General features: G+C 38.3%; 1 protein-coding gene across 1 annotated transcript in view; it reads right to left on the reverse strand.

Moving 5' to 3' along the window:
• Positions 1-8,241, reverse strand: part of RTKN2 (rhotekin 2) — a 28,128-nt gene extending 19,887 nt beyond the window's left edge. The window contains exons 1-4 of the mRNA XM_026851935.1: positions 8,048-8,241; positions 5,476-5,534; positions 1,546-1,599; positions 530-647 (exon numbers count right to left, since the gene is read on the reverse strand). Of these exons, the coding sequence (XP_026707736.1) occupies positions 530-647; positions 1,546-1,599; positions 5,476-5,534; positions 8,048-8,226 (410 nt within the window). The 5' untranslated portion in view covers positions 8,227-8,241. The remainder of the gene's footprint in view (positions 1-529; positions 648-1,545; positions 1,600-5,475; positions 5,535-8,047) is intronic.
• Between the last annotated feature and the right edge of the window lie 3,823 nt (positions 8,242-12,064).

The raw sequence follows: 12,064 nt of genomic DNA on the forward strand, positions 1-12,064 counted from the left end.
AGAACACCTTTCTACTCTTTACCAGGTTACTTTTAAAGATAAGTGAATAATTTCCTGTCTAGTATTTTTCAACTATAAGGACTGTGGCTGTAGCACATGCTCATATAGGTGTAACAGAACATGAGGTATAGAAAGAGCCTGTAGCCTGCTGTACAGAATAATACTTAAAACACTGGGTGCAATGTTCATGCCTGTACTTTTTCATAATGCTTTCTGGTTTTAGTATTAATTTAGTTCTGTCCTTGAGGTACAAGTTTGTTTATCTCTTTATATAAAGAAAAATGCCTCAGCATGGCAAAAATGAAAACAAGTACAGTTCAAGTGGCACATCTACAACCAGTATCATTATGTATACAAAAAACAACCTTCCAGAGGTGGGGATCCACCATCCACTGAAATTAAAAGGGTCTCTACTGATTCCTCTGCCCACAGAAAAATTTAGTGGACCTCAGCCAATCTTAATCCTATACACTTTCAGAAGAAAACAGCAATATTGGTACTTCATTCAACGGAAATAAATTATACTCACAATATGGTTACATTTTCAAAACAGATATCTGTTATTGCTTTATCCACAATAGCCACCTCTGTATCAAAAACCTCAGCTCCCATTCTGAACAAACAAAAAACTGCATAGCGCTGTGATTCTGGAGAGAGCCAAAAAAATGTTTTATTAGCCATATTACACATCACAATACTAAATGCTTCCAGTAAACAGAAGTAGAAGAAACGGCAATTCAGACCTCTAAGGAACTGCCCTCAAATTCTCCCCACCATAAATTTTCATCATAAGATTTTATAATAATTAAACTATCAAACTACCTGTACAGGTAGAAGAACGTTCAGAGGGGAAAAAAGGCCTACATCCACTCATTTTTTTTTTAATTTTTTTTTTTCTGATAATCAGGGATAGTTTGTGCTACCAATTTCAGAAATGTTAGTTAAAAAAAAAAAATAGTGATTTAAACAAAAGAACCCTAACATTTGATCCAAAGGCTGTATTATTTTATGAATGTACGATATAGGATTAGACTATTTTGCCACGCTTAGCCCCTCTGACCCTATTGAAAATCAAAGTGAAATCAATGCCAGGTGACAGCTGGAACAGATTTAAGGTTAATCTCCATGACACAGCAAAATGCATGTACTTGAAGACTATCCAATAATACACTCAACACCAACAGACAACTTCCATTTAAATTTCTCACTGGAAACAGCCTCCAATATACTCTCAAGTATAGACAAGACATAGAACAACATGTTTAATCAGAAGTTTCTCAGCTAGCCATTTAACAACACCACTTCTGTTGCTCCCTTTGGAATTTTCAGAGACTTGGGTTTAAACATACAGAACCACAGGACTTTGAACTAACCCAGCTTGCTACAACCAACAACCTTAAGAGCAACTACGCATCAACCAAAGTAAAACATGGATCTAGTGAAAGGTCAAAGAAGGGGTTGAAATGAGTATGGACTTCCCCACCCAGTTTAAATTTACAAGCATAAGCAATGGCTTATCACAGTAGTTCATTACATCTTACATACTTTCTTTATTGCTGAAGTGATCAGAGCCTTTCCACATTAACGGTATACGAATATCTAAAGGGAAAAAAAAAAAAAAAGTAGGGAAATTAAGTTATAGCCAATACTGTGGATCTGTGATCAAAACAAATTACAAAGTTTCTTGTTTCTTTTCCTGATGTTCTGGAGGTAACAGAACCTTCTATCCAAAGAACAGCATAACTGTTACAATTTTATGATCCATGTCAAAAGCAAATTCATCAATTAGTTCAACCTGAAGTGTCATTTTTCTTTTAGAAATTATGCTAGGATAAAGACTATTTTAAATCTCATTTGAAAGTACCTGAAATAACATTTCAGAGTGGCTGTGTAACACAGTTCTGAGAGGTTCTGAGACCATTATTATACATAGATGTAAACTGAAACTCTGCTTGCCTTGTGCTGGAAACCACTCATCCGACTGCAAGAAGAAAAACTTCCTGTTTTAGTAGAAAGACTGGGATACTTAACACTGCGAACACATCTTGCTTTGCTAACCACAGAGAACTTGTAATCACATTCCCAGTTCGAATCGTCTTAGTTGGCATAAAAAGAGTTTAGGAATCTTTTTTTTTTTAAACTCAGAAATATCCTTCTACTTCAGAACCATAGTAGAGAGGCAATTACAGAACCATTATTTTAAGTCATGCCTGTCATTTTAATATTAGGAAAGTATTTTCTTCAACAAATTTTCCAATTTATCTACTCAATCCAACACAGTACTGAGTGACATCTTCCTCCAGTTTCAAGGACTCAGGTTTAGACATAATGATTCTTAGTCCTTTGTTAAAAGACAAATGCAGTGTGGGCTTTATAAATCCAAAAATGGTTTCTTAAATACAACACAGTGTTGTTTAAAAGTATATGCAATATATTAAGTGACACATGATGGCAGCAGTGAACAGCACTAGCTCAATTGACTTTTGATAAAAATCTTCAATAGTTACAAAGGAGCAGTGTTGATCTTTGTATGAGGCTTACGGAAAAATCCACATATAGTATGCTAAGATGCAAAACAGTAGTGGTATTTTGGCAACAGATTGTCATGGATTCCTACAGGGTTTTACCCATAAAACCTCTTGTTCATTTAAGTGAAACTGCATGTAGCCACTCTGCTTCAAAAGTTACACCAAATTAAAAAATTCAATTTAATTTTGACTCCAATTTTAAAATTTTAAGTTAATTTGGATTATGTGACATCTTATCAGACATGCTATTTCAATTTTGAAACTTGCAAATTCATAGATTTTTTAAGTGTTCGTGAAAACTAATGAAGTTTCAACAGTGAACTACCAGCACACAGCTTGAGACTGCCACAACTTCCTAAAAATCAATGTCACAATGTTCTGAAACTGCCTTTCACTTCTAAAGATGCATTTGCATAGTGTTGATAAAAATAGGTACTTTTTTAAAACAAGGAAACACAAATAGTTTCACTAAAAGTTATAGAATCCTCTCAAACTTAAAAAAAAAAAAATCTGTCAGAAACAAAAAACAGAATGTTTCTTTCCAAAGACAAAGGTTTTAAATTTACTTAAAAGTGTGAAAATAGTTATATAAGAAAAGCCTTTTCTCATCTTTAATCATAGCAAACTCTGAACAATAATTTTAATGCGCTCAGTAGGTCTTGTTAACAATTAGAGTACTAGATTAAAGATTACTTCTGTATGCCACTTGCAATATCATGCTGGCTGAAAAATTTACACCTTAGAAAATCATCATGATATAGATAGTCAATCACTTGAACAAGTTTAACATGATACTTGCAAATGAGTTTTCAATTCATTCTTGAATTGAAAGAGCTGCCATTTATCAAAAACAAAGATCAATTTTCACACACCTTAATTTCAGTTACCATTAGCTGTAAATCTATGTGGATTCAAATTGGATACATTCAAGCACTACAATTAATCAGATTTAAAGCCAATGATTCCTTTATAAAATTATGATTATCCTTTTTGATCAACATTTAATGTATTGTCTCCTGACAAAATAATTGATTGATAACATAAATTACATAATTTATTCACACATGTGGGGGATAAATAAGTAAAAATAATAGAAGTGTGAAAATCTGTGGAATAAGGAATGCACTCCCCACACAGTATCTGACATACAGTTGCTTTCTGTAGGAGTACATTCCTCAGTACTCCTGCATAGCTGTTCCTGAACTTTTGGTGTTGGCCACATGATCACACTTTTTTTTTGGTAATAATCTAAGCTTCTGGCATGTACGAACCATAAGATACGCCAACATATTTATAAGTGGATGGATTACTTTACCCTAAAAAAATCCATTCCATACCTTCAATTCTTAAATTATATGCCTTTTCATATTACATGGACTACCACTCACTCCTCATTTCCAACCTCTTCCAGACAATCCAGTCACGACATCTCCCGATTCACGCTGCCTGTATTCCCGACTGCATTCTCAACAAGGCAGTCACATGCAGACACGTGCATGTGCCTTCCAAACACGCAGGGCAACTCCAGTCACAAATCCACTGAAGGTCGGCATACAAGAGAGGAGAAATGCAGCATGCCCAATTTGCTACACAAGGATTGGGAAAGACAGGGCAAGAAAAATAATGGGACATTCCAGACACGAACATCCTGCAGCTGTGGAAGCAGAGAGGACCTGTTCAGCATGGTAAATGGACACAGGGTAATGGGTCAGAGGACAACACAAGGAGGAACCATGGAAGCATGTGTTAACGTCATCTCAGGATGATGTCTTTGCTCCAGAGGCTCCTGCCCCTGCCAAGCATGAACAAGCCTGTCCCCACAATTACATCTCATGTACCCCAGTTCTCTGCTTCTCAGACACACACAGTGGAAAATAACAAGTTAATAACAGGTGATCTATAGAAAGCATAAATCTCTCAGCAGAGGCCAAGAACATTGAGGCTTTGCTGTGGTAAACTAGACCTGTCTATGCTTCCTGACACGAGTATCTGAAGAGGGGCAAGGCATGGCAGCATCCCAGTCCTCACAGACTTGAGTTCACAGTGAGGCAGTTGATGCCTCTTTCTCTTCTTCGCCTCCATCTATGCCATACTTCTGAGGATCTTAACCTCCAGTTTGAGAGCCGCTATGTTAGTAACAGGACAGGATCATTAACAGATGGCACATAATAGGAAGTGGTGTATTTCACCCTTCTATTCTCCTGTCCCATCAAAAGAAACTAGCTAAATGTTTCATATGCTAAACAAATTTTTCATGCTAAAAATAAAGTTCTTACACAATTCCTATCTTCTAAACATAACAAAAAGTGTATTACATGATCCTAAAGTCTTCACTGCGGGTAACTCTCTAAATCCAAAGAAAGGTGCAACCACAGCACAGACAGGCAAACAGATGCTTTCATCCAACTACCATAAGGAGGAAAGACAGATACACATTCTGCAAACAGCTGTTCTGGCAGAAAACATTACTGAACCATGTGCTCATCACTCTTCTTCTACTAGAAGTTGCCTTGCTTAAAGATATGTCAAAATATGCAGAATTAACAGTTTAAGTAGTGAGTCCTTCCACACTATTTTATTTTTAATGAAGCAGGTCAGGTTAGACATACACTGTATGATCACATCAAAGTTTCTCTTTGTGGGGAAAAAAAAAAGTTATCAGAACGTTTATACTTATTTATCTTTGAAATGTATTCTGTGTTTAGTGACAAACAGAAGAAGGAATTTCCCACTGTGAAAATCCCTGAAAGTAAAATGGAAATACTAGGTAGGATCTTCAAAAGTATGTGTGTGACTTAAAAGCACAAGTCCCCTTGAAGCACAAGAGGATTTATGCCCCTGAACCACATATGCACTTTAAAAATACCATCTTGTTTATGTAATTTGTATTACAAGTTACCATCCAGACAATTAGTTCCTATAATTAAGTGACTACCCAGCCGCTTACCTGATATAGCAACCTTTGCTTTGCATGCCACCCGGTCTTTTGTCCCATTTTCTGAAGACCTGACAACAAGAAGAAACAAAAAACAAGGCTTAAGACCTGTGCATTTAGATTTCTAAAGCTCAACCCTTTAAACATTAAAAAGTGTCAGGGTTTTCACATTAGAGCTCATTTCAAGCGCTTTTCTTTAAAGTTAAAACTTAGTATCTCTGGTTTAAGGTACGAGTCATTAGATTCCTGAGGACAATCTGGAAGGAGGGTATACCATCAATTTTAATTCCCTAGAAGATTTTACTCAAACCTTATTTAACCTGGGTATTAAGAGACAAATAGATCCATCTTCCTCATCTTTTCCAGCTCCAACAGAATCATATACATTATCAACTTTTCCCCTTCTATACACATCAATGAATAAGCAACTTAACTTATTTGTTCTATTATTGATTAGAGAATTGCCTCCTCCATTAATGGAGACCAATTACAAAATGTTGCATTGTTAATACGGTGATTTCACATGCCAGCAGACATGCTAAGTAGCCAGAATGTAAATCTCAAGGTCAACCTTAAATTGAGTCTAAACAATCTGTAGATAATGAGTAACAACAGCATGCTCTCCTTGCATCTGCCACTGCTCCTAACTCCTAACTGAAAAAGGTGGAAATTTACAGCAGCTACCAATATCCTGACGTCCAGAGGCAGTTACAATATCTTCAGAACTCACAGATTACAGACCCACATAACAAGAAACAGTTTTTCACTTGAAAACCCTAGAATTTTCTCTCTCAGCCATCATCATATTTGGATTAAGCTTTAACCCAATTCCAGTCTTGAGCAAATACTGAAAAAAGAACTGCAGATGCACTACCAACTATCAAAGATGAACTAAATGGTAAAGACATATCTCTATAGCACACATCTCTTCTAATCACCTCCACTGACAATTCAAAGCATGCCTTAAGACAGAACTCTAAGCAATGCACGACAGACACAAATCAAGTAAACAATACGGCTGTTCAGATGTATCTCCAAATATTTCTGCCCTGTTCTGGACACGTGCCATCACCATTCTGTGGTCACTGACATCAAAGACCAGAAGTTGAGTAAATCAGCATATATACATCCTTGATACTGTTCTGTTGTTAAAAACATAAATAAAAGATGAATCACTATAAAGTGATAAAACTGTGCTCAGTTTTAGGTCCCTCACTACAAGAAAGACACTGAGGCGCTGGAGCATCTCCAAAGAATGACACCAAAGCTGGTGAAGGGTCTAGAGCACAAGTCTTATAAGGAGCAGCTGAGGGAACTGGGGTTGTTTATCCTGGAGAAAACAAGGCTGAGGGCAGACCTTATCACTCTCTCCAACTACCTGAAAGGAGGCTGCGGTGAGGAGGGTGTTGCTCTTCTCCCAAGTAACAAGTGTTAGGACAAGAGAAAATGGCCTCAAGTTGTGCCAGGGGAGGTTTAGACTGGATATTAGGAAAACTTCCTTCAGTGAAAGGGTTGTCAAGCACTGGAACAGGCTGCCCAGGGAAGTGGTTGAGTCACCATCCCTGGGGGTATTTAAAAGACGTGGTTAAGCAGTGGACCTGGCAGTGTTAGGTTAACGGTTGGACTTGGTGATCTAAAGGTCTTTTCCAACCTAAACTATTCCATGATTCTAAAGGTCTTCATCTTAACAGGAAAAAGCAATAAAACTGCAATAATTACCGAATAGTACAAGTTATAAATGCTAGTTTTCACAATCAGCTTTCACAATAGTAGTTAGAACAAGTCAGAAAACGCAGTTCTTTACTTCAGCAAATTTCTCCTATAAGACCATATTTCTGAACATTAAAAGTAGCAGGACTGTCCCTACTGCTACAATTAACTGGAGCTAAGCATGTACTCGAAGAGTTTCTATGCTAAATTGTAATACAATATTTCATTAAAGACCTGCAAGCAATAGTGTCTCTGCACCACGATGCTCAAAATAGCACCCAAAATATATTCCATTAGGCAAAAAATTGTAACATTATTCAAATAAAATCACCTATACTTTAGCTCATCCAGGAGTTACAATGTGAGAATGTTTTCAACTAAACTGATTTTTCTACATATTTATTGTATTTTTTTATTACTTAGCTGTAGTTAAGAGAAGTGGCCAGCAGAGGGTACCAATTAACCATGATGATTCCATCATTAAAGGGACCTTAACAATAGAAAGAACGAGGTGTGTTCTGACTTGGATAGTTTTGGTTTTTTCCTTCAGACTTGGTTAGGTACCTTTTCGTATGCTAAAGGTAATGAAGAAAATATGTCTATTATGTTACATGATATCTAGACGCTGAATTATAGTTTAATGTCAATAATAAAATCTACCCAGAAAAATATCACTTGTATTTAATTTTCTACAGTAAAAAAGATACTGAAATGGTCTTACAAAATAATGTTTTAAGGCAGCAGTAATGTATGTTTGTATGAGGGAAGACAGAAGGAAGGGTTTAAATCCACTTTCCTAGACAGGCTGCTATGAATTCATGTAAGCAAAAAGCCTGCTTCATAATGCTCCATTTGAACTGGAGCTGTTACTCACCATTTCTCAGTTCTGCACGACATCGGCTCTTCTCTTTGGTTCTGTAGCTCTGTCCTGTACGCAAGTATACGAGCATTGCAAACCATCAGGTTTTTAACTGCTCGCAAGAGTTGGTCTTTCTGTGTGCTCACTGCAAGTAGCTTACAGATGCCTTCTCTCATGCGGATTTCAAAGTTCATCTTCTCTTGGATGTCACATTCCTAAATATGCAAAAGATGAACAAAGGACTAAACAAAAACCCAACTAATAATATCCTGAATTTTTAGCAAGCTCTACTTATTTCACAGTTGGGGCAGAAAACCCTAAATTTTAATTATATACAGCCATTATGATGGTTACTAAATGTGAAATGATGGTTCCCTTTTCAAGAACAAAAGAGTAAAACACAGGATGTAACAGATTCTCTATATCCATCTATGTGCAAATTCCAAATCAAGTAGTAACATTAATATTTGAAAGTTACTAAAAATGTACGTGCCTCAATGTCTCATCCATAGAATAATAACATATGGTCCCCTCATATGGTCATTGAGGGGCCTAACTGTACAAAGCTTATAAATTAACATCCCACATTTTACAGTGATCCCTACCAAAATAAACTCTAAATTCAGGAAAATATTCGAACTATTTTAAATCAGAAAATCAACCTCATTACTTTTTGGCCAGCTTAAAAAGTGTTTAAAAAACGTGTTTTTTTCACTTCTGGATGATATAAAATTTGGGTAACACCAGGAGCAAAAAAAAGAGAATATTCCAATATTTGACTGTTTCGGGCCATGAATTTAAAGTCAAACAGCTGTGGTAGCTTCCACACTACACAAGGATCATGCCCTGCCTGCTTGCACAGCCATCCACACTTTTCATTCAAAACTACGAAATAACATAGAGTTGCCTGTCAAGTCACTAGAATTCTGCATCACTCTGTGGTTTGGTTTTTTTAAGGAGTGGGGTTTTTTAAGATATTATAAAAACTTCTAGGAAGTTCACTTTTTCCTACCTCCTTTCAGAGAAAACAAACATTTATAAACATGACACTTCAAAGAGGTCAATCCACACCAAGACAGAAGATAATTAAGGTGAAGGATCACAGAGAGTTTGCTGTCTCCAAAAGCTGTGTGCTAGATGACACCAATGACTCTGATACACACTTTCTTGTTATGTGGCCATCCCTGTCCAAACCAAGTATTTCTGACACAAAAACCCAGTGTTGTCAATGCACTGCAGGCTTGCACTGCAAATACACTGCAAGTCGGTGTATTTGAGTGAACCTTTTTCAACACTGAGCCAGTGTCTCAATTACCTCTAGAATTAAAAGTATCATGCCAGTTTTCAGTTTTACAGCACATGTGAACTCAAGTGCTTTGGGGATGGATCTATAAGCGATTGACTGAAACTCATGGTACAGTAATTTGAAATTACAAGTTCAATGTTTCAGCTGATAGAAAAGTACTGGCAACTGCTCTCCCTCAAGCCTCAAAACAGGAGGGAGCTAATTCCACCACAACTCAAGTACCTGAGAAATCCAGAACCCATGAAAAGGGTAATGCAGACAATTTTCTTCTTTACTTAGGACTCACTCTGTCATTAGCTGCCTTTGACATGAGGAAGTGACCCTTCACAGCAGTCACGAGAGGCAGGTGGAAGCTCACTACATAGCCATCACCCATTCCCTCCCGACTTTGCAGGACTGGGTTTTATTGGTTTTGAAGCCCTGATGCCATAATGGAAAGATACATAAAGTTTCAGCTGCTGTTCCATCTGCTCACGGAGCGTTTCTCCTTCCAAACTACCCTCCTTTGTTACCCTAAAGGAAAAGCAGCTCCAGTCCATAAGCCACACTCAGCACCAGCACAGCTGCATGCTCAAGCTGTAATACTCTACTACACAGCATCCGAGAGAGAGCTGACCCCCAGCCACCTCACAACACTATTATAAAAACCCAGAGGCTATCAGATCCCTTCAGCAGTCTAAGCCTCTCCTATTTCCCACCTCTTCTGTAACAGGCAACTTGGACCTAGAGCCATACAGAAGGTTCTTCTGCCCCACATCAAGAGGCAGCAAAGGTGCTAAGCCCCCATACACAAACATAATTTCTCATTTTCCTATGTTAATAAAGGAGGTGGGTTCCACCCACCTAAGATGATAAAGACCCCAGGCTTGTGTAACCAGGCAAATCAGGACAAATATGTGTTCTACTGAATCTGTCAGTGTTTAAGACAGTTTAGTCACACAGAGAGAACACAGATGATGACTAGACACCACAGTGAAGGAGCACAATAATAAAGTACAGAGGACTCTCCAGAAACTAAGAACTCTCAGTCTGAGACTCCAGGAGAAAGGCTTTGAACACGCACAAGTTACCACGACACAGGCTCTCTGGCACCAGCGAGCTGTTGAACAGCTCCCAAAGCTCACGTCAAGAGATGTTTTCTGAAGTTCTGCTGGTATTCCCTACAGTTGATACACGAAGGCCTGAGACCCACTACTGCACTGCAGACTACTCCAGTTATCCCCCCCATGGATTTGCTTTCCCAAGTTTCAACCACAACCTGTGCAGGATAAAGCAGTGCACCAACACCTCCACACCCCCAGCACCTGCTTCTCTATCCATGTTTTTTCTCAGCACTCCTCGCAGAAGGAAAGGAGACGCAAATAGCTTTCATCAATCTTCTTTTATTCTGAGTCAGATTTTACATAGCTATGAAAAGCTAAGCAAAGCCCACACCTGCCCCTAAGAAATAATTACTCTTTCTTTGAGCCTAGTAATACATCAGCTGTTACAAATTTCATCTCAGAAGAGTGAAATAGGACTTTCTCCTAACATTTCCCAGGGTAGCAGGCCTCTGCTCTGACCCAGCACAGACTGTGGCTCCTCTCCAGGTCTATCATCTGGTACATAACTATAGTGAGGGAATCAACTTTCCGAGTTTGGGGCATCTACATGTATCCATGTCAAGACTTTCAGAACTACACAAAGGATTTAGTCCATGCTACATCTCAGCCAGGCTCACATAAAATATTCTGGACTAGCATTAACTGGTTGTTGGGCCATAGCTCAAATAATCGCACCACATAAATCTCATCTGAAGGAATGACTTAGCAGCCTGATTTGGAATATATGAAGTTCTTCATGTCTACCAAAAAAAACCTGGTCAGGATTTATTTTTTTTTTTTTTTACAGTTCCTTCTAAAAATATGAGCACACCATCTGGACTTGGAGGAATGACACAGCACTGTTTCGCCATATGCTGTCTACTAATGCACTGCTTCTCTTGTGGTCTCCATCCTTCCCCACCAGTGGCAGCATAACCCAGGCAAAATTACTAACAGCTGTTGAGATTTTTCAGCCCCGTACTCCAGAGCGGCCTAAGCAATACTTTCAGAAAGAGTCTTTGTATTCCCCACCTAAGTATACCTAGAATAAAAGAAATTTTAAAGAATTTCTAGTTTTACACTAGATGATGGAGTCACAAATCAAAGAAAAAAAAATCCAACAACATCTAAGAAAAATTATATGGATACTGCTGAAGGCAGGGCAGATTCAAATTTTACTTTATTTAATTGATATCTTGAATATTCCAAGGTATATTTCTGATTTACTACCACAGTGGCTTACACTTAAACCACATAGATCTATTTTATTTATTTAAAATAAGAAATCAGTCAGGCAGAGAGTATTCTATAAAAGCTGTGAAATCAAGACACTCGCCTGGGGACTTCTCTAGCTGGGCGCACGAACGAGTATTTGTTGCAGCTGACGGTAACAGCTTTACAGACACAACTGAACTCAACAAATCCCGGTTCTTAAGCTAACCGGCGTTTAAAAAAATCTTCATTAATAGGAAAACAAACGGCTAAAAGACGAAGGAGCTAGAAAGGCTCGGCTCCGCGCCCCGAGTCCCTGCTCAGCCCACCACAGCAGCGTCGCCTCTACCGGGACAGGTGAGCGGCCGCCGGCCTTACCGCGGCCCGGCCCCGGTAAGCACACGGCCAGCCCCGCCGCGCCCCCCCAACCCC

This window comes from Athene cunicularia (genome assembly GCF_003259725.1).
Source record: "Athene cunicularia isolate RWA chromosome 6 unlocalized genomic scaffold, athCun1 chr6_part2, whole genome shotgun sequence".
Taxonomy (NCBI): domain Eukaryota; kingdom Metazoa; phylum Chordata; class Aves; order Strigiformes; family Strigidae; genus Athene; species Athene cunicularia.